Below are 24,325 nucleotides of genomic sequence, written 5' to 3'. Positions count from 1 at the left end.
GAAGCAAAAGGTATAGCTCCTGATGTAATTAACAATGTTAATCTTCTTTTTCCTCTCTGTGGTGATAAAGGAGTCATTTTTATATTTAATTAATGCAGAGGATCATTTTGGAAACTGGCTAATGAGCCTCTGATCACATTACCATGAAAACGTGCATTAACATTGCTACTGAGGAGGCTGTTTCATGTGTAGCAAATCCACTTTGTAATTAGCCCACTGTGAAATGAATCACGTTAGGGGGAATCTGAGGGAGCCAGTAGGCACTGGGCACTTGGCTACTGCTGTGCCCACAGACCACCAACATCCCAAACACTGTCTTTCATCAACAATATGGTCCAAACACAAAACTAGAGTGTGTCACATCTGGACAAACTGGAAGAATAGAGAAATAAACTTTATTTTGACAAACAAGAAATTTGGACTTGAGCAAACACCTTCAGAAAAAAACCTGCCTAAATAAAATGGTGAATGAATAGAATCCTATAAAAACTAGGAAGTCTAGGGATATAGTTTTCTTATTTTTATTATGAAAAGCCCTCAGATATACACTAAAGAGACATCTGAATGTATACACTTTTTTCCTAGGACACATACAGATATTCTAACAAGCTCTTAAAATTAATTTCTAGTACTAAACAGGCAAAACATTATAAAAAAAAGATTCAAGAATAAGTAATAAGAAAATTTCTTTATCTTATTTTTAAGCCAAGAAATATCATATGTTTCTTTCCCCTCATTATAATACAGATATATCGGGTCTTTCTCTTAAACCAAAGCAAAAATTCCTAATTAATCAAATAATTCCCCTGGCTAACAAGATTTGGAAAGAACTTTTCCTCTCTACTCAAAATAACTAGATCACAGACCTATTAAATATCAATATTTATACAGACAACAATACATTTGATTTTCAAATGTCAACACTATTCCAAAATGAAAGAGGTGTCTCAAAATATGACAGACATAGATCTCAGTGTTACTCCTTTTACTTGACTGACATCTTGGCAGTAGATACAAAAAAATGTTAAAAAGAATCCCACAGGAAGTCATCTGAAGGGGGAGTGGCAAGGAAGCTGAAAACTGCCACCCAAAACCCAAATAAAAAGCCCACAACCAGCAAGTCTGCCCTCAATCCTGAAAGCTGCTGAAAGAAAAAAATAAGGCTAGCCACAATTCATTGACCATCCCTCAGACCAACACAAAGCCGGGCTGTTTCAGTTGCTGGTCTCAGACCCTGCACTCACCTGGGAAACTTCATACAGCAGTTTGTAGTGTTCCTCTCTTTTCTGAAAAGTGCACAAATTGCAGCCCATTCTAAGAAGCAGAGAGAGAGAGCAAATCTTCTAATTTCCCCAGAACTGAAAGGCAAGTGAACTGAAAGGGAATCACCCTCCAGACTTGACTACTGTTTTTCATCAGTCACTTCAGTCCAGAAACAGACAAACCGCTGTTAGCTGGGAGCACAAGCCAGGCTGGTGCGTAGCAGCATGCTCTTCTCCGCTTTCCCTAAGTATCTTGCACTCACGGAAACACACACAGAGTTTCCAGTCAGTTCATGGCAACACTCCCCCTGTCTCTGCATCAGTGCACATGACTACACAGATTCCAGCTCATGAATATTAATAGTGCCTCATTGATTATTTATGACAGAACATGTTAGCAGGGAGGGGTGTCATAGCTGCTGCTGATGACAGATGAATATTCACTAATTAAGAAGCAAATGTAGTGTGGTTAAACAAAATTCACTTGTGTCAATACCATCTCTGTTTATTAAGGATAGAAGGGTTGAGCATAGGGCATTTCAAAAAAGAACATACACTTAATTTCTCCATTGATATAAGCTTTTAGTATGGGAATAAGACATTTAAAAACAGAAATATATTTAGTTCACATCTCCACGTTTTGGAACAATTAGAAGAAACATTTTCAGGATTATTAAGTCTAGGGAAAGATGAATAGGGGCAATTATTTCAATTTATAAACACAGAGGCAAGGGAAAATTTGGGGAGTGATGTAGGAAATGAACAGAAGGTAGGGGGTGTCATTCAGAGTTTTAATTCTGACCCTAAAAAAAAACAAATAACGGAATAGTCCATATGTAATGACCATTACTTCTTAGAGAGAAAATAAGGCATATTATCTTAGCCTAAATAAGCAGGTATAAGGAGATGATACTTGTAGAGATAATAAATATTTTAATTAGATAAGAGCATGTCTATTGAATAAGAATTGGTAGCACTGTAATGCATGTAGATCTATGTTGAAAATTAGATATATACAATGCCTTTTCTGAACAAGATTCTATTGCATATAGTATTTATGCTAATTTTATTAAAGTCATATATAACATTTCAGAAAGCTGACACTGGCAATATTTAAATTCTAACATAATGCACAATGAGTCCATTTATGATTCTATATTTAGTGTTCATAAAGTACAAAGGTGAACACAGACTTAAAAACGAAGCTTAGATGTTTAGATAATAGAAGTAATGCATTTCATTTCACTCTCACAAATACATACATTGTATTGCAAGCTGACATTTTCTGTCCCTTAAAGATATACTACTAACAGCTAACACAGATAATGAAAGAAAATTCCTTTTGTTCCTCTACTGACTTGTCCACAACCTCTGCTAATTAAGAAGTATGTCCTTGTTCCAGCACATCCTTAAACTGGACAGGATAGCAGGTGGGTCCCAAAGCAAAAATCATTACTTGGAAACTGATGACTCTGGTTAAGAATTACATTGGATCTTGAAGATTTTTAACTGTTTAACACTTATGTATAGCTAATTTTGGGGGTCCAATTTCTTGAAAGTGCTTTGTCAAATGTTTAGAATTGATAACAGGAAATGATTCTAACGAGTACTAATTGTTAACAAGTTGGCTTTGCAACCAGCAACACCTCAACACCAGCAAGTAGCAAGGAGATGAGCAATGATCTACTGCTTATCAGATGTTTCCCTTGGGATGTAATAATCCGATTTTCTGGGCCTAATTTCACCTAACAGTCTGGATGAAAGCCAAGCTGAGAGACAATATGAAAGTGGCACCATAATTGGGAACAATGCATGTGAACAAAGTTCATCAGCACATCCTGCAAGTTAGAAACCATTTGTAGTAGATATTAATTGTTTTGACTCCTTAACGGAAAGAATGCTTTCCAGAAGGTATTTGAGGGGATCTTTATGGACATCAATGGTGGCAAACCAGAAATTAAACAGAAGCAATCCCTCTAGGTGCAGTTGTAAAATACATATGTTGAATGCTTTTAAAAATTTTAATTTTCTCTGAGTCTTTACATCACTTCCCATGACGAGTTCTTACGCCAGAGTTCACATCCTAAATATAAGCATTGCCTATCTATTTGAAGGATTCTGTATTGCTTGGCTCTGAAAGAATTAATGATTTTCAGGTGTTCAAATTCTGTACATTAAACAGTCGGATCAAGAAATTAAAATGCAGTAAGGCAAGGATGGTTCACTACTGTATCAGTGAATGTGTTTGCTTCCTCCAGGGATGACACTTCTTTATGTGACAGGTTTTGAAAGCTAAGTAGTAAACTTACTTATTAAAGTTATCATTGCTTATTGGAGCTTTCTTCTCATAATATTTCACAGTTAGCTTTCTTAGAAAAATTAAACAATCATAGCTTACAATTTTTTTCCTTAGTCATCAGAAAGTAAAAAATGAACATTAAAGTCTGCAGGGAAAAAGAAACATCTGTAACAAAAACAAATTAATAAAACAAGAGGTCAGCAATTTCAAATTTAAATTATTCTTTCAGGAATTTCTCTGGTTATTTTCTTTATTCATTATTACTCCCCCTGTTCTTTTGTTTCTATTTCAGAAAGCAAGGGCAGCTTCCCTTAGCCTATATATCCTGGAAAGATTCTGTTTCCTGCTACTAATGGGTTCATCTCATAGAATTGAAGGATGATTTTAAAAAGGGTAACCCATAATTTCAAAGTTCTCTAAATTTCATTAGAACACTAGGGTTAGGTTTTTTTAAATGACTAAACTGCAAAATTTTCTATTAGAATGTAAAGTTTGAAGTAGATAGGAAAAATAAGTTAATATGAATAATATTTTAAAATACAAAGGGATTGGGTATTATCTATCTTAAGCAGTAAAAATTGGGATAATATGGATTAAAAAATAAGCATAAAATAGATGACTATCTTTCCAAATATCCTTGGGAAAAAAATTCACTAAGTGTGAAACTTATGCTGGGTATATATTTCAAATTATAGTTATTTATTTTAATTGCTTTTGTGTTATTTACTTACCCAAAATGCATGGCACTCAAAATAGGACACGTTTGTCAAGATCTAGACTGACACCTAAGACGGCTAAGTGAGACACAAATGAAAAAAAGGAATCCAGCCCCACCCATGTGGCTCAGTGGTTGAGCGTCAACCCACGCACCAAGAGGTTGCTGGTTCAATTCCCAGTCAGGGCACAAGCCCAGGTTGTGGGCCTGATCCTCAGTGGGGGGCATGCAGGAGGCAGGCAATTGATGTTCTCTCTCATCGATGTTTCTCTCTCTCTCTCTCCCTCTTCCTTCCTCTTTCTATAAAACCAATCAATCAATAAAATTTAAAAAGATAAAAAGAAATCCAGCATTTATATTTCTTTTTCTACATAAATTGTGCCCCTAAGGTAACTAAAGAGTAGACAAGAGAGAGTTTCTCCTTATTGAATAATTCCAGCCAGGAATAATAGAACAGGTCCATGCCAGCAATCATAAATTAATTAATGGAATTAATAGTTGCTAACATCACACACACATGCAGACGAGATAACTGGACATTATGTGCCACTTGATAGGAGAAAATGACACCACTTTTGAAGAGTCTTTCTCAAAAGTGAGCAAATTACAGAGAATACGGAGGTCAGGGGAGCATATTAAACTATACCATGAAGATGCAGTCAGCCAAATTCAGACTGTGGGCAACTAAATATTCCAGTTTCTGAGAGAAAGAGAGGGAGAGGGGGAAAGGGCAGAAAGGGAAAGGGAGAGGGAGAGAGAGAGAAGAGAGAGAGAAACCAGAGATAGATATGATGGGCAAGAAACCTATAGATGAAGAGAGACGTTAACAACATTTTAAAAAGGAGTTAAAATATATATTTAGGTATGCACATCATTTGGGTAATAAAATAATCAATAAAAGTACGAGAATGATTACCAAAACGGTGAAGATGCTAGCTACTGTGTAGGGGAGGAGAGCTGGGCGTAGGAGGGGCACCGGAAAGTCTCATTTGGCTCACAGAATCCTAACTCCTGATCTGGGTAGCATGTCACTAGGTAGTCATATTATAATTCATATCATTGCTTTTTAAAATGTGTGTTCTGTATTTTCGGTCTATTTACAAAAAGACATTTTAAAAACTAATTTACAAAGACGCTGTGCCTATGCCCCACCCCTGGTGGTCAAGGCCATACATAGCTGCAGTCCCTATTCTGAGAGAAATGGTAAATGCAATACAACGCTTTTGAATCACCAATCTCCTGAGCCTGTGACATTGCCATGAATTGTAGATAGCGTACTCTCTATAGCCTTTGCCATGACTCTGATGTTCTTTTCCTCTGCTGGTGGTTCAGTAAGTGATGCCACTCTATTACCCTCACCGTGTCCTTGTCCCAGTCATCTGACCTTCCAACTAGGTCCATCACCTACCTTGACACTTAGTTGACAAACATCCTTCCTAGTCCCAATCCTGCATTCACGTTGGACGGTACATGGGCACATTGAGTAGACACTTAGCTGCCTTACACTTTCTAAAGTTTACTGTCATATTCAATCATAAAACAAAGAATCAAGGCTCAGAGAGACAGTGACTTGCTCAAGGTCAAACTGAGTCAAGAGATTTGAACTCAGTTCTCCAATTACAAATTCTGCAGTTGAATTTCATAGCTGATTTGCTGAGCTGACTCTCTTGCAGAGGAAGCTAAAGCTACATCACTGTGCCTTCGCCTGATCCTGATGACTAAGGACATGGAGGGCGCACCTAAAGTGCTGAAATTAGAGAGAGAATGACTTTAAAAAAATAGATCGAGCCTGAAACAAGGGGAGTGATCTGTGGTTACAAATGGAAACTTCAGTCATCGAAGTACTGAAATGTTTTTTTTATGTCACAGCTAATGCCTTCGATAACCAGTCATCTGGCACTGTACTCAAGTGCACACTAGGAATGACCAACTCATCCCTGGGCTTTTGTAGCTTAGCACTCAGAGTTCCCTATCCCGGGAACACCCCCAATGCTGAGCAAATCACTGGAGTGCACACATCCTTTTCCAGGCTCCGGAAGAACTGAATTGCTGTATATAGGTTTCCATCTTTCTACCTTTGCCCCAGATCTTACCTCATCCTGCTTATTCTTCAGAAACTCCACAAATCAATTTATTGACACTTTGTGGTCCAGTTTAAATAGTCTCTGTTCCCTGGACTCACGAAGTTGAAGTAATGATCTCTTCAACTTCTGAATTCTCAGTGCAATTTATCCATACCCAACTCAGAATACACACCTCATCTACTTGGTATCATTTGTACATACAAGCTTTACTCCCCCTTATTAAACTCTAAGACATGTGAGGACAGCAGCAACCTAAGTCCTGGGCAAACTGGGATGAGTTGGTCAGTTGACCTTTGACTTCCGAAAATTCCTAGTACAGTGTCTTTCACAATAAAGGCACATTGAATAAGTGTGACAGAGATGAAAGCAGACCCCCATTCTGGCAAAGTGACATAAATGTGTTTGCATGTATATACCTAATTGCCAGGTGACATTTTTTCCCCAGTAGGGCTGCTTTAAGACTATAATGTCAAAGGACTGAAGAACCATAAACATAAGGTATATTCAATTTGGTTTAATTCTATAAATATACATTTGCAAGTCTATTAAATAAGTATTTCTGTGACGGGTGTAAAAATGAATAAGGTATGGTTGATCGCATACATTTAATCAGTTAGTATTTGTGTATTTATATGTATATATATACACATTTAAAGTTATTCGCTCCTCCACACTTCAGTCACATACCCATTTATTTATTCCACAAACACATATTGGGCACTTATATGACTGGTGGTATAAGAAAGACATGAGTTTGGGATTATGTACCGTCCATTTGATTTTCACAATGTTTCTGAGGTAAACATGTCAGATGTTATTCCTTATTTATTAATAATGAACAAATCATTAGATGCTGAAAGTCCCAATACCAGGAGACCTAGAGCTCTTGCATTTTGACTCTAATCTAGTGTTTTTTCACAACACTGTGCAGTATCAACTAATATCGTGAATTTATAAAAATTGTTCTGCTGATACTGCTCCCATGGCATCCATTTGTTTGGTTACAGTTCAGCAGATAACTGTGTAACCAAGTGTCCTTTTCACACTGTATTCACTAGGTAACCATCTTCACTTTGCATCAGTTACTTGCTTTACCAACTTACGATCTCCTAAGAATCATCAAGTTATTGGACTAGATTCTAATAGAAAGAAAGGGAGTGGGATTGCAAAGAAGAGGACTTAGGGTTCCGATCCGAGCCTTGTCACTATTACCTGTGTGGTTTTGTGCAACTAATACACTCCGAAATAACAATTACCTTGCAAGATGGAATGAGATAAATACACAAGAAAGGATTCATAAACTGTAAAGTATTTTGTTCATATTGGTGTGATGGTTCAGCATGGGTTCTAGAGTCAGTCTGCCCTGGGTTAAGTCTCAGTTTCCCTAATTTTGACTTATATAATATTGGGTAAGTTATTTTTTAAAATCTTCTCTGTCTCTTGGTTTCTCATCTCTAAAGCAAGGATAATAACAGCATCTACCAAACAATTATTGCAAGGGATAAAGTTGTTGTGATGATAACATGTGTCAAGTCTACTTGACACATAGTATGTACCTGATACATATTAGCCAATAGTGATCACAATCATATGATAATAATAATAATAATAATAATAATCTCTATTTTAGAGTTCCAGGTGATCTGCTTCTAACTGTGCTGTAATAATAAATCTCTACTACATTATTTGACCTTTACTTCATTGAAACTTTATATTCATACTCTGTCTGCTTTGTTTACTATTGTACACTTATGTTGATCATTCAACAACTTATAAAGGGCTGTTTGTTTCCAAGTCTTTTGTATAAAAAATACTGTGGCATAGGAAGTAATCATTTTGTAAATGTGACGCACACAGACACATGCACAGATATTTCTTTTGTGTAAAGAATGTAATGTAATACATACAGAGTAATAACTCTGAAGTTCTAGTTCTTTTAATGCATAATGTGTTAGTAATGTGGACATAAGTATACAAGAAACCAATGACAGCAGGAAGCAAGGTTTATGTAATTATGAAATAGGTAGTCCAATGACATTTCTTTGAGGAATTTTAATGACTACTAATCTAGCCCAGTATAATTTTGGCTTTCTTGATTTAATCACCTCTAGGCCAGCTGGCCATGTACTTTCACAGGTATCATTTTTGGTAATGTCACATTGCTGAGGTAGTATGTTGGGCTTTCCCAGAACACTACCACCACCATTTTTGGTGCTACAAAAGTGGCCTAGTAAATGCTCAGTAAATACTTCCATTTACCAGCATTTGCTGAACATTACTATCAGTGGAGCATGGTGATAATTCCTAAACATTTTTTAAAATAAGAGCTAGCATTTATTTAGTGTTTTAAAAATACAAGTCATTGTTCTAGTACTGTAAGTTATTAATTTCATTCAATCCACATGCAATCCTTTGGGGTGAGTACTATTACTATCTCCTCTTGACATGGGTGGTAAATGGGCAAGATCAGCAGGCAATGGGGGAGCTAGGATTCAAACCCAAGCAGTCTGGATCAATTGCAGAACCAGGATTTGATAGTGATTGTCACTCAGAAGTAGTCATCATCATGACAACTTCTAGATGGCTAGAAGAAACCTTCTGGGGATGTTGGTAGCACACTGCAATGTAAGAATGTCCCCAAGGACCAGAATGTAGTTTAAAATTAACTCCCAGGTTCCAAGTTGTGTCCTCAAGCTTGGCTGCATAAAATAGATTGAATAAATTTAAGCAATTTTATCACCTTGCTCCACTCCACTGGTGATGGGGTATGACTGGGGTATTGCTGCACTGAATATGTACCAATAACTGCAGAATATTTTTTCTTCTTAATATTTATTATAGTAGGGAATCTATACATTGACAGTAGGGCAGTCCTATCTCTATATTAAGAAATAATCATCAACAGTTACTTAAGACAGGTAAGTTTGGAGGTTTTGAGAACAGTAAAGGTGTTGATTTGCTGTTGACTCCCAAATTTGAATCTCCAGACTTCTTTTCTCTTTCAAGCTTTAGAGTCACTTGTTCACTGACTAGTCTATTAACATGTGAGCTATCAGTACAATCCACAGTACATTAAACTCAACTTACCAAAACTTAAGTCATAATACTCTTCCCCTAAAACTGCTGCTCTACATGTGCTCCGCATTAAAGAATGGCCCAACTGCCCCCAGGTGCTCAGGTCTGAGGTCTGCGCAACTGCTTTAGCTCTTTCTTCTCCCTACACCTAGTGACCAAGCCCTGTCATTATCCCATATGGGGCAGCAATACTTGTATCTAATAAAATAGACTTCAAAATCCACAGATGCTCAAGACCCTTATATAAAATGATATAGTATTTGCATATATAACCTCCATGCATCCTCCTGTATACTTTAAATCATCTCCAGATTATTGACTCTCCTAGGTTCAGGCTACTGTTTTTCTCAGCTAGGCCTTTCATTAACTCATGAGCATTTGCAATTGTATAAGGAGTCAGCTGTTGGGTTCTTGCTTCTCTTGGCCTACAAACACACATTGATAAGTCCTTCTTCCCGCCAGTTCCCTGCCCCACCCACACACACCCAGAAGAGAACACCCAACAGAATATTCCTGCTCTAGGTACATAGATCACATCTCTACTAATGCCACTCTTTATGACTTTTCTTTCAGGACCTGAATAGATTCTAGACTACTTTTCTATCTAGCACTGTGAAACATGAGCTTTCCTCTCTCACCTTTGGACTCTGCACACCTATTTGATCACTATAATGATATTCAAGACATACAAAGGCCCAAGATCTCATACAGTGAGAGGAAGCAATAAATAAACAAAGAGACAACCATTACATAAAATATCCAAGCAGTAATAGGGGTTCTGTAGGGAATTAACACAGGGTGTAGTGATAGACACTAACCGTGTCATCCTTCTTGGATATTTTAGAACCTCTACTATCTCTTTTGTTCCCTGACTGCTAACATATGTTGCATGTACAGAATCAAGTAAATATAAATAAAGAAAAATAAGGCAGGGGAGGGGATAGCACGCAGAAAGGTGAGCTGTATTAATAGGGTGTTCAAGGTCTAAAGTCTTACCCACTTCAGGACCCTAGGAAATTACTTATTTATGTCGTCTTGGTATCTTCAGACCTACCCTATCCCATTGTCACTTTTGTTTTATCATGAAAATGGCCCTAAAATGATTGTTTAAAACATTAGCGTTACTAAGCAATATGATAACACATCAATTTCTGTGAAACTGATGATGCAGAATGCCTGAGTGCATACAAATCACAGCCTAGGATACCGTTATCACCAGAATGAACATCTGAGTTCTTTTTAGACTTTGAAGACATCTAAAAATGTCTTTGAACCGCCCTCTAAAAAACTTTCTATATGAACCTGAACAAGTCACACACCTTTAGATGCCTCAGTTTCCTCACTATGAAATAAAGATATTCATAGGACCTACCACAAAGGGGTTTTGTAGACACGTGCCTTACCTGGAGCCTGGTCTATGTAGGTGCTTGATAAATATTAGCCAATATCATTACAGCTTACAATATCATCTTGCTGAAGGGTCTAAATTCTATTATTGTGAAGCTATCCAAAAAAGCAGGCAGCTATATTAATTTGTTGTGTGCATTTTTGTAAATGGCTGTATATATACTTTGAAACATCAATTTTCCTGTAGGAGAGGTTGGGTTTCTCTAAGATAAATGATGGTTGATATCACAGTGACTGGCAGCTAGGAAGGAGCAGAAAAGAGCTTTGGTTATGGGAGGTAGGAACTGGGCTAAGCACGGCCGTTTGAATTCCAAAATGTTTGCTGAGTACCTCTTATTTACCATGCTCTGTGCGGGCCTCTAGAGCATGGCACTTAATTAGGGGTGTGCATCTGACTCATCTGTGAAGCTTTTCAAATTACACATGCACAAGCTCTAATCCTAGGGCTTCTGAGTCAGCAAATCTGGATGAGTGCTCAGGATACGCATTTTCAAACAATCCATAGAAAACCCAGATGTGTGCATCCCTTTCCCTCTTTCAAATCTACATGCAAGGTGTTAAGCTTGACACTCTGATTTTTTTTTTTTAATGATTTTTAAAATTTGATTTTTAGAGAGAGTTGAAGGAAGAAGGAGAGAGAGAGACATTGATGTAAGAGTAAAACATCAATCGGCTGCCTCCTGCATGCCCCCCACCAGGGATCAAGCCCATAATCCGGGCATGTGCCCCTAATGAAAATCAAACTGGCAACCTTTCAGTGCACAGGATGATGCCCAACCATCTGAAACACACCAGCCAAGGCTGACACTCTCTTGCATGTCTCCTATCACTGTAATTTCTAATATGGTTACTTATTGATTATGAACATCACTGAGTCTTTGTTGCTAATTCACAGAAGAAACTAACATTTACAAAACACCTACTATATCAAGCACCTACTATATCAAAAGTGCTTTACATTACACATTTTATGAGATATATGTGGTTATTTTTCACATAAAAAACTGAGGTTCAGAATACTCGGTGATTTGATCCAAGTCACACAGCTAGTAAGTGGCGAAGCTGAAACTGAAGTCCAGATGGCTGGCCTCCGAGACTTTGCCTTGTCCAGTAAGGTAGTACATAAGGCCAAAGACCCACCATACAGCACAGTGGCTTTAGTCCTGCATCCCGTAAATAAAGGGTTTGTGGTAGAGTTGGGCTTGGATCAAAGTCACTGTCTCCTCTTGCAGTCTACCAGACATGTCCTACCTATGGGCTTCAGTGGTGAGCAAAGTCTTATCAGGCCTGTGGCAAGGCTGTGTTTTAGCATCTGAGATCAGGTATATGGTTAGGCTTGGAGAGCCCACGATCTCCTAGTGGGGCAGTGGGTGACACAAGCTCTGGGTACTGGTGCCAGGCAAAGGGAATTCAGTGACTGCTTATTAATTCTATGTTAATGAGAGGATAGTCCACAAGGTACCCACTTGATCAAAAAATGTATAAATCTATCTGCTCTTCTAAAAAGGTTCGATTCTTTTTGCCTTTTAGTATTTTTGGACACCTAGTTCAAACTGTGTGGAGCTTAGTTCCTTGCCATTTGAAATCGGGTTCAAAAGGAGCAGTATGTAGTGATCAGGCACTTTGGGTAATTAGTCATAAAGCCTATGGCATCAAAGGACTGGTAATGGAGCGTACACCCTGGAAATTGTGGTTTCAGTTTGGAATTCTTAAAACTGTTTGTGTTTTGAATCTAGCTATGTGTAAGCCTATTTCTTAGTTAGGCATAAGTCAACCAGCAGTCTAGTGATTAAATCCGGTGGGGAAGGACCAAATGCACCCTCCACATACCTGCAAACAAGAGACACCAATGGAGTAGAGTCATGTGGTGAAAATAGCCTAGATTCCTGACTCACTGCTTAGAAAAGTCATTCAGGTGAGCTTCCAGACCTACATTCAACTCTGTATGAAGGATAAATGGACCTTTACATAATTAAACCACTAAGAATTTGAAAACTGTTTCCCACCCCAGCATAGCTCAGCATGACTAATCCTCAAAGACAACACTTCTGAGTTCATATACTTAAACAAATAAGTTAGCACAAAAAAGCTAAGCTCATCATAACTCAATAACAGGTCATGATGGCTTCTAGGGACCTCTTCAGCAATTTTGTGAAAAGAAATATAGCAACATGACCTACCATAACTGAATGAATATTCAGAAATAGCAGTGTAAAAATTGTCAAGTTTCCCTGTAAGCCATTCAGATTTTCATCAGATCATTTGTTTAACCATAAAGATAAGCAATATGTTTTTGGAAAGAAGGAAGAATACATCAAACATAAGGACAGTTTTATGGAAGCAGAATAAGTATATGCATGGTGTGATCATATAGAGCTAATGATCCCTTGGAGAGAAACCTTGCCCATTTCAGGAAGACTGATGCTCAGAGGGGTTTTGCATCTTAATTGGGTTAAAACAGCAACTCCGTAGCAAACAAACATAGCATAAGTAGGTTAAGATGATTCCAAATCAAGTGATAAATTATTTTTAAATAAAGAAGAGTGGGCCTGAAGGAAACCAGACATAGGATGAATGGTTTTTAATGTGGTTTAGAGAAGAGAAATTTCCAGAGCACAAGGAACCTCTCAACACAGACACGGTAATGGAACAAAATGGGCTGCAAAATTAAAAAGCCATGGGTTTAAATCCCAGCTCTACAATTTGAACTCAGTACCCCATTTGTGCAACAAAATTAACACTTCTGCCTCATAGCATCATTAATAGGCTTACATGAAATACTGTTCCTCACATAAAGACCATCTTTTCCTACCTTAGCTCCCAAGAGTCTTACCACTTTGGGAATGATTTGGATAGTTTACAATTACTAACTTGTTCATAATTTTAACAGCTGAGTTAATATCAACTTTTTAAGTACTGGGGTGGGGGGTAGGAGTAAAATGGCATGGTAAATGAAAACTTCTGTTTTGGGGACAAACTCAGGAGTACAGAACTGATATAAGAAGCTGGGCAAGCTTGGCCAGTGTGGCTCATTGGTTGAGCATCGGTCCATGCACCAAGAGGTCACCAGTTTGATTCCTGGTCAGGGCACATGCCCAGGTTGTGGGCCTGATCCCCAGTGGGAGGAACGCAGGAGGCTGCCAATTGATGTTCTCTCTCATCGATGTTTCTATCTCTGCCTCTCCCTTCCTCTCTCTCTCTCTCTCTCTAATATCAATAAAAAATAAATGAAAATTTAAAAAAATAAAGAAGCTGGACAAAATTTTCATGGTAGTATGTCTGTTAAATATAATATTACATGCAAAAGGTCAAAAGCATCAGATTATATAGATTCAGAAAAATTTGGGGACAATCGTCTTAGTGGAATGAATTTCAAAAATTTATCTAACTTAAATTAATGCTGAGAAGTGCAAAATAGCAATAACAACAACAAAAAAACCTAAGCTGAGCCTGTGTTGCCAATTTTTAACCAACAGAGAGGAATTGCTGAAAAAAGAAAACCAGAAGATCGTGATTTAGGAAAGCCAGAATAAGCGTACAGAAAAGGAAGAAGATACTGGCAGAGAGGAGCTGGGCTAATCGTTTTGTAAATGGCTGCATAAATGTCACACCAACAAAGGAGACTTTCATTGCTGACGCACACACGCGGAGAGGATAAGATATATATGTTGTGTGTAGTTATATATTTATGTGTATGTATATATTTTTAAAATTTGGACATTAGTAATGATTTCTGACAGATTTTATTGCTGGAAATTTATTATAATAATAATAATAACCAACAAAAGTCCTTGAAGTGTCAGAAAATCTGTTAGGTACCTGAGACACACAGTTCATTTTATCATTTCTATCATGTGACGGCAGATACACAACACTCTTTTTAACATTAATTAGTAATATAAAAGTAAGTTATGTTTGTATAGATTATTTTTTTGCATTAATGATAAACCTATTGCACTATTTACATAGGTGTAGCATATAAAACAATGTACAAGTCAGTGAGAATAAAACTACAAATAAAAGCAAAATTGATAACTCTGTCAGGACTAAGAAATACCAAGGTAATGAACCAAGAGATTCTAATTAAAAACAATCAGTTAAATTCATTTACTCATTCAACAAGTATTTATTGATACACATGGGTACTCTGTTAACCTTAAATAATTAAATAAATAAATCATTAAAACAGAATTCTCAGCAGAGATATAGTATACTAATCACTGTGGGATATTAGCTAGTTAAGAAATCTATTTTTTTCAATTTTTATTAATTTATTTTTGTTACAGATGCTTCTCTTTCCCCCTAGACACCCTCCTTCCCATCTGGTCCCCTGACCCCCCCAACATTGTTGTCTGTGTACATTGGTTATTCATACATGCATATAAGTCCTTTGGCTCATCTCATCCATCCCCTCCCACCCCCCTACTCTGAGGTGTGTCAGTCTGAACCATACTTTTATATATCATTTATTTAGAAATATATGATACATGTATATGTATTTCATTACTGGTGATTTTTGACTATTTCTCAGAAAAATGTAAGGTAGGATAGATTTAGGAGGCAATGATGGAATATGGAAGAAAAATTGTTAGTGGAAGAACTAGTGAAGAAAATATGAATACTTGAGAAAGCATGAGAATAGAAGGGCATGGCAGGTCATTTGCTCTGCAGGGCGAAGTGTGGAACCCCCTCAGAAGAGATGACCTTGACTATTAGGGGGAGTCTGGAAGGTCTGTATTTGTCCTTTTGCAATAGGCAATAAAGATCTCCTAAAGATTTCTGTGTATGAGAGTGCCAAAATGTAGGTCATTATTTTAATTTCTCAACTCTAACAGGAAGAAACAAATAGGAATCTAAAAACTTTATTAATAATAAAAAACTAATCTTTTACAATAGTGTGTGGGTAGTCTTGAAAAGGGGAAATGGAAAAATCGAGTATACAGAATAAGTGAGAAATGCTGCAGAGATAGGAACAATCTCTTTGCTGAGGCTATGCAAGGGAGAAGAAGAAGAAATCAACAATGAGCACGTTTGTAAGATTGGGTGCCTGGGTCAAAGGCTATGTCATTAGTAGAAACAAGGAAGTTAGGAGGAAGAGCTACTATGCAAACATATTGAGCTGGACATCATGACACAGGTACTTCTCAGAATAAAGATATCCTTTATGGAGCTGAAATTTTAACTAGAGAGGACAAAGATAATGACATGAATGTGAAGGTCACCAATATGTATTTGGAGCTGAGGTAAAGATTTGGGAATGCAAAGAAAAAGATATTTTAAAAAGGGCTCAGGAACTGAACTTCTGTGTATCCCTAGGTAAAGAAATTAGAAGAGGAAGGACTGGAGAAGAAAGACAAGAGCCAAGAGAGTTGAGAATCCACAGAAACACAGTTCCAAAAATGAGGGGATTCTCAGTAAAGTCAAGTGTGGCTGAGAATTTTAGGCAGGGGTGCAGTGTGAAGGTTGGTAGGTTTATTGATGGGGATCCATGAACCATTTTTGAGAGAACTGCTTAGAATCAGTTGGAAAGAGCTGCATAGAGTTGAATCAGAAATGGGGCAAGAGATGAAGTATTAACAGTACATGGCTATTCTTTGAAGGGGAAGCTAAAGCCATATTGCAGACTACAGCAGGATCAAGGAGGGTTTGTTTGCTTACTGCTTATTTTAAAACTAATGAATCAAATATCTACTGTACATATGTACCAGATGTTCTTTATCCACTCATCAGTTGATGGGCATGTAGGTTGCTTCCATATCTTGACTATTGTAAATAATGCTTCAATGAACATAGGTGTGTGTGTGTGTTTGTGTATATATATATATCTACACACACACACACACACACACACACACATTTATGTGTATGAAAGTGCCAAAATGTAAGCCATTATTTTAATTTCTCAACTCTTTAACTAGGAGAAACAAATAGCAATCTAAAACCTCTATTAATAATAAAAACCAAATCTTTTACAACAGTGTGTGAGTAGTCTTGAAAAAGGGAAATGGAAAGATCGGTCATACAGAACACGTGAGAAATGCTACAGATATCTATCTATCTGTCTATCTATCTATCTATCTATCTATCTATCTATCTATCATCTATCTATCTATGTGTATCTCTCTCTCTATATATATATATGTATATATATATATATCCATGTATATCCATGTGTGTCTCTATCTCTATCTCTATCTCTATCTCTATCTCTATCTCTATCTCTATCTATCCATGTGTATCTCTCTCTCTCTCTCTCATATATATATATGTGTGTGTGTGTGTGTGTGTGTGTATTCAAATTAGTGTGTTGTATCTCTTCTGAAAAATACCCAGAAATGGAATTGCTGGGTCATATGGTAGTTCCATTTTTAATTTTTTCTCATAGTGGCTGCACCACTAGGTATGGTTCTAGATGGGTAACTAGACATACCAGGGTGATCACTGTGTAAGGTATACAAATGTCTAATCACTATGCTGTCAGTATACCTGAAACTAGTATACTATTATATGTCAACTGTAACTGAAAAATAAATTTAAAAAAGAAAAAATAGTATGCATTTAAGAAAGAAGAGACTGAAGATGCTGAAGAGAAATGAAACACAGATGTAGAGCAGCTAAGAGTGAGTATAAATGAGAGGAACAGAAAAGGCTTTAGGTATTGATTGGAGGAAAATTTTTTTCAGACAAAGATAAGTAAAGACAAACCATTTAGAAGGTTTGGGAAGAGAGAAGAGTTGAACAAGCATACATCAGATGTCCTTGTATTCAATTATATGGGAAGTAAAGTTATTTTCTTGAGGTTAAATTTAAAAAAACAAACCAATGTTACTTTTTAAAATTCAGGTATTCAACAAATAGCAGCAATTTCAAGTACTTCAATGCTGAAGAAAATCAAGTTTCTACAGGGACATGGAAATTACCTCTTGGAAGTGACAAGCTACTTTGCTTTTGTCTTGATGATAAAACTTACATCAAGCATATGCAAAACAATCCAGGTCTCAAGTTATAATCTAATAACATGATGGATGTAAGAGAAACACCAAATATTACCAAGAAGAATTGCTCATGCGTTGGCTGCATCTAACAGCTGGCTAGTTTGATTTAAAATTACAATTTGAACAGATATAAACTCTTGTTTCTTGACAGTCATTTACCCGCCAGTCATAAAAGTGTCGTTAATTCTGCAGTAGTCAGCAAAATGCTTTGTAATGATCTAACATTAATGTACCCCACTCCTATAAAACCCCCACAGCAGCAAAGGTTTACTCTGTAATAGTAGTTGGGTTTTCAGAAGCTTAAAATCCCTGCCAATGCACCTGCTTTCCAGAAGATCATTAGGTAAAAATCCCAAGGCAGCACAATCAACCTGGCTTCAGTTACCTCACCGTCTGCTGGAGAACAAAATTAATGTTATTCCCCGAGTCTCTCTCCCAAGATTGGCTAGTGTATAGTTACTGGGCCAGCTGTCTGAGGGGTGCTTAGGTCTGTGCTAAGCTGACCCAGCTCACTGACTGTTTGGATCCCAAGTCCCAACATAGCACACTGACACACAGACTGCAGCCTGTACCAGCTGCTACACTATTGTACAGGCACTTAACAGGATTACAGCACACGGAGGCACCAGGATGGCAGTCAGTACTTTGTTGTCCAACCACGGCTTTACCGAGACTCTCACAGAAACCATCATACTTTTTTAAAAAGTGTAAAACCAAAACACCATAATGAAACTGGCATTCAAGACAAGGGGCAAAGGAAGGCTCCTAAGACAGGGTTTTTGCTCAAGTCCGTTTCGCAAAGCCTTTCTCTTCTAGTCTCATTTCCTATGGAAAATAATACAAATTAGCACAGAAAATCCTGCTTTATCTCAGAATGAATTTACATAGCCTCAATCTGAAATCTGCTTTTCTTCTGGCTTCAAGAAGCCAAGCAGGGCATCCCATAAAATTGCAAGGGAAGATTTGTCACATCTGACTGGTTCTCAGACTGTGGGTTGTCAGCTGGATGCTGATCTGAGATAACAGTCACCTCGCCACTGACACCTGTACCCTACACTGGTCACCCAACTTATTCTTCTCCAGCCAATCCCTTTTCTTTTTTTTTTTTGGCTGCTGCAGAATCCACTCAGGAAAACAGCAATAGATCAACACTTCCTTCATGTATCAGAGCTGTCCTCCAAGGAGGGCTGCAGTGAAATTGCTTTGTTTTACATAACAGCCAATGCTGAAATTTCATGGTAGAAAAGTAGCCACAGGCAAAATGTAGTGAATCTCATACAATCTCCGGTTTAACCATTTAAAATAGGACAAAGTCATGACTATTTATAGAGATGCAGCTTGCTTTGGGATTTGCATGAAGCATGATCACACACAATTTTTAACAGGTCAGGGATTCCCCCCCCCCCCCCCACTACGAATAAAATTCCTTAAGGGCAGTTTTTAAAGTTAGTATCTATATGTAGTAACTATAATTATTCCCTTGTTTTGAGCAAGCTAGAGTGCCTTTGTTAGTTGGAAGATGTATTTCACAGTATCTTTCTTCCATTTACACTTACCAGATAATGTACCTGTGGAAATGATACCAATGATTCATTCAGGATGACATTCTACTTTCAATTAATGTTCCATAGAATAAAAGCAATGTTTCCAAAATTTTCAATTTAGATTTTAAAGCATGTTGTTATTTTTAAAAAGTGAACACATGTGAACATCATGTACTTTTGCTGTTTTTCAATGTCAGTTGTAAAGTCAAATAAACAATAATCTGCTACAGAAGAATGCTCATAGAAGCAAGAAAAAAAAAGCCCTATTAGAACTGCATAAATTCTACTTTGTCATTCAATGTAGACAGCTTTGTAAATAAGAATACACAAATTTTTAATTACACAAGTTATGTGATGCATATATAAGATATAAACTACTCATTATCTACTGTAAGAATAAATAATGAGAAAATTAATGAATTGGGGTTGTTTGTGGTACATGACTATCATGGGACTAAATATGTTGGACTAAGTTGTATATATATATATATATATATATAATCAGGAAGTGTGGATAAGTCTTGAGACCCACATATGTGCCTTACAGCTTCAACCTTCAACTACCTCAACTACCCTGATGCACACTGCATAGTCTTGCCATTATCCAATATTCTAGTGTGCTTTATCCTGTGTGCTTTTGGTGATGTCATTTTCTCTACTTTGAACACTGTTAACCCGTCTGAGAATTCAAACTTGACCCCTTCTGTGAGCTTTTCCCTTCTTTCAGAAGCAGAACGTGGTGCCTCCTTTTCTGTACCTCTGCACCACTTTGCAACAATTGCTGTTACAGGAATTCTGACAGTGTACCCTACCTGCCTATTAAACTGTGACATCTTGGAGGACGAGCACCACCTCTGCCTTTCTGACATCTTGAACACTGCCCGACACACAGCGGACACTCAGTGAGCAGTAATGGATGATAAATGAGACGTGTGAAACCACAACAATGGCCCAATAAGGAAGAACATCATACACAAATCTCTCCAACGATTAGCCTTGTCAGTGGTTTTGTTTTCCTCATTGCTTTCTCTGAAGGTAGGTGATGCTAACTAGTTGGTGCCAATAATGGCACCACAATTCCTCTGGCCAGAGATGGCATTGCCTGTAAACAGCCATCAGTCCAATAGCAGCTTTTGGTGGCGGCAGGGGGAGAAAAAGTACTGCAACATGAAAGGCATGTGTGCATTGCACGCCTTTCTTTTACTCTTCCAAAAGTGCGAACATATTTGACAATGAGTTTCTTTAGAATTGAGGAAATACGGCAACTCACTTTTCAAGTAAGACTATTTACAAACCATCATTGGTCAGGCTCTAGCATTCATCTCAGTATTCCATCTCTGGAGGTGAGGCACAGAGGTTCCATCTTTACTTGTTTGATTAAACAACAAAATATGACTTCACACAGGAAGTCAATTCCCAGTTTCTTTAAGAACATATTCTTTCAATGCTGCTGTAGACTGAATGCTCGTATCTCCCCTAAACACATATGTTGAAACCTAAACTCAAAGCATTGGAATTGGTGGTGGGGTCTTCGGGAAGCGATGTGGTCCAAATTCTCATGAATGGGATGGGTGTCCTGATCAGAGACCCCACAAAGCTCACTTCTTCATGCCACGTGAGGACACAGTGAGAAATGGCTGTCTGTGGAGCAGACAGCAGCCTCTCATCAGACAATGAATCTGCCAGCACCTTGATCTTAGACTTCGCAGTCTCCAAAATAGTAAGAAATAATTTTCTGTTGTTTATAAGCCACCCAGTTGAAACTGACTAAGACAGATGCTTTTATCACAAAGTTTAAACATCAAGGCACATGCTGCTTTTAAGTAAGGGTATTATGATAGTGTTTCGGGAAAAGTTTGCACGTATTTGGACTCAGCTAGAGCACCCTGCTGCAATATAAAAGAAAAGGCCTAATCCAACACACACTTTCAGATCAACTCACACAAAACCAGAACATCTACCCGGGGAAGAAGAAAAAGCGCACACAATGCATTCCAGGCTGTACAGCCATCTCCTGTGGCTAAATCGGTCCAAATTTCTAGCTTTATATAAAAATACATGTTGAGAAAAAGAAAAGGCTAAATGTTTTTAATCAGAAAGAGAGTCTCTCTTTTGGCATTCTTGGCCTTCAGAAAGACAAAACAGATTCTCTTATTTACCATAGAAGAAAATGATATTTCTAAAATAAAGACTTAGTTACCAGACTTTAAACTAAAGTAGATATACACATATGTGGAGAAAATAGGAACAACTGACAATAAATTTAGTACGTTTCTCAAATTTTAATGTTAGATAAGGAAAACAAATGTTTGTTAATCTCAGAGGAAAACACCTCTCCATCATTACACAGCTGTAAAGTCATGGACGAAACTGAAATATGGCTTCGCTTCTAGGACCTGTGTAAACTTGTGTGACTTAGTCAATCTCAATGAATTTAAAACTTAAAATAAATATAAAGTATACGCACATTATACTTGCAAGCTTGAAAATAGACCAAACTTAAAATAATTCTATTTCCGGAGTCAAGAGCATGATTATCTAACTAAATAAGCAGATAGTAAAATGTGATGTGCTCAGCACATTCCTCCTATGATAAATTACCCTTAGCAAAACTGAAAGACACACTGCAACTCAGTGTTAAGGTTGCTATGGTAAAGCATGCCTTCTGGACACAATTCCTCATTTTCAAATCATTATGTTTTATCTACCATAAGATAACCAATTTCTTTCTTTAAATCCAGAAGAAAAACGTTTCTATACTTGACTACAATACTTGCCCAGAGTAAAAGTTTCACCAAAAATGCTGCATGTCTTACAGCAAAGGCTGTTAATTTTTATAAACTTGATGGTGTCAATATTTTCCTGTACACAGGCTAAGGTGTTTATTCATTCAATGTTTATTTTTACCTGGGCAGTATATACTGCTAGATTCTAGGAGGAAAAAGCAAAGTTGCAAATTGGTAACTGAATTTTACAAAGTTACACATTACAAAGGAAAGAAAAGTCCTATTGGCTTTTTCAAAAATTTTTCTAATTAATTTATTTTTCTTACAGATGTTTCTCCTTTTTTTCCCAGACACCCTCCTCCCCATACCCCCACCTCAGACCCACCTTTGTTGTCCATGTCCATTGGTTATGTGTACATGCATATAAGTTCTGTGGTTTATCTCTTCCTCCTCCCACCACCCCCTCTTTTGAGGGTTGTCAGTCTGACGTACCCTACTTTCACGTCTCTGGGTCTACCCAACTCCTCAGACTGTTCTGTTCATTATATTCCACAAATAAGTGAGATTATGTGATATTTGTCTTTCTCTGCTTGGCTTGTTTTGCTGAGGATAATACTTTTCAGGTCCCTCCATGTCATCTCAAAGGTTAAGAAATCTTTCTTTCTTACAGCTGCATAGTACTCTATTGTGTATATGTACCACTGCTTTTTTATCCATTTGTCTACTGATGGACACTTGGGCTGTTTCCAGATCTTAGCTATTGTAAATAGTACTACTATAAAAATGGGGGTACATATATTCTTTCTGATTGGTGTTTCAGGCTTCTTAGGGTATATTCCTAGAAATGGGATCACTGGATCAAATGGCAATTCAATTTTTAATTTTTTGAAGTAAAACCATATTGTTTTCCATAGTGGTTGCACCAGTCTGCATTCCCACCAGCAGTGTACTAGAGTCCCCTTTTCTCTACACCCTCGCCAACACTTGTTGTTTGATGATTTGTTGATGGTGGCCATTCTGACAGGTGTGAGGTGTTACCTCATTGTTGTTTTAATTTGCATCTCTCTGATGATTAGTGAAGTTGAGCATTTCTTCATATGTCTCTTGGCCATTTGTATGTCCTTTTTGGAGAGGTGTCTATTTAGCTCCTCTACCCATTTTTTAATTGTGTTCTTTGTCTTCCTTTTATTGAGCTGTATGAATACTCTATATATTTTGGAAATTAACCCCTTATTTGATATATCATTGGCAATTATGCTCTCCCATACAATGGGTTGCCTTCCCATTTTGATGATTGTATCTTTTGCTGTGCAGAAGCTTTTGAGTTTGATGTAGTCCCATGTGTTCATTTTTTCCTTTGTTTCTGTGGCCTTAGGTATCAGTGAAAATCTGTTGCATATGATGTCTGAAATTTTGTTGCCTACATTTTTTTCTAGGATTTTTTATGGATTCATGGGTCACCTTTAAGTCTTTTATCCATTTTGAGTTTATTCTTGGTGTAAGTTGATGGCCTAGTTTTATTTTTTATTTTATTTTTTGCCCTATTGGCTTTTGTTTCTAAATATTTCAGTTCTACTCACATGTCTGTATATTTTTTTACTGTATACAACCAATGTGAAATTATCATTGTCTTTAATCTGAACTGTACAAACTAGTCCTAGTCCATATGCCCTGCCCCACTCCAACACTTCCCACAAGTTTCCTCTAGTTCATCTAGACTAGAGGTGTATTTTAAAATACAAACTAGATCATGACACCTCCTTCCTTTAAACCTTTAGTGAATGCCTGGTGGCTTAAGTAAGGCTAAATACCTAAATCCATAATCCTGTTTGCAAGGCCCGATATGATTAGATCTATGCTTTTCCAACCTCAGTTGTTGAAATTCCTTCAGTCATTAGCCTCCATTCAATTCTTCATCTGTGCTCTGCCCTGTTACCTGCTACCTTAGCACCTTTGGCTGTGCTAGTCCTTCTGAATGAAGAACACTGGTCTTTGAACCATAAATGATTACTCATCTTAAAATGTTACTTCTTCTGGAACTTCTTCTGGAGCCTTTCCTGAGGCTCAAAATGAGACCATTTGTCTGCTAGACATATTTGTGGCATTCTGTTATTTTTTCCATCATGGTAGTTATCATAGTTTTTATTACTTTTGTGAAAATTTGATTAATGTTTATCTTCTTTACTCTTACTTCTAGATTTTAGAGTTATAGATATTA

The 24,325-nt window shown here is 37.2% G+C and overlaps 1 protein-coding gene across 2 annotated transcripts in view; it reads right to left on the bottom strand.

Moving 5' to 3' along the window:
* Nucleotides 1–24,325, bottom strand: part of PDZRN4 (PDZ domain containing ring finger 4) — a 342,630-nt gene that overhangs the window by 129,383 nt on the left and 188,922 nt on the right. Inside the window, exon 1 of one of the 2 annotated variants that reach the window (XM_036252178.1) lies at nt 1,245–1,571. The exons of the other annotated variant lie outside the window; for it this stretch is intronic. Coding sequence (XP_036108071.1) covers nt 1,245–1,313 — 69 coding nt within the window. The 5' untranslated portion in view covers nt 1,314–1,571. Of the gene's footprint in view, nt 1–1,244; nt 1,572–24,325 lie in introns of those variants that run through there. 2 annotated transcript variants of the gene reach the window in all.

Source organism: Molossus molossus, unplaced genomic scaffold, assembly GCF_014108415.1.
Source record: "Molossus molossus isolate mMolMol1 unplaced genomic scaffold, mMolMol1.p scaffold_m16_p_10, whole genome shotgun sequence".
Taxonomy (NCBI): Eukaryota; Metazoa; Chordata; class Mammalia; order Chiroptera; family Molossidae; genus Molossus; species Molossus molossus.
Note: the sequence above shows the minus strand (reverse complement) of the source record. Positions and strands in the feature narration are given on the sequence as shown.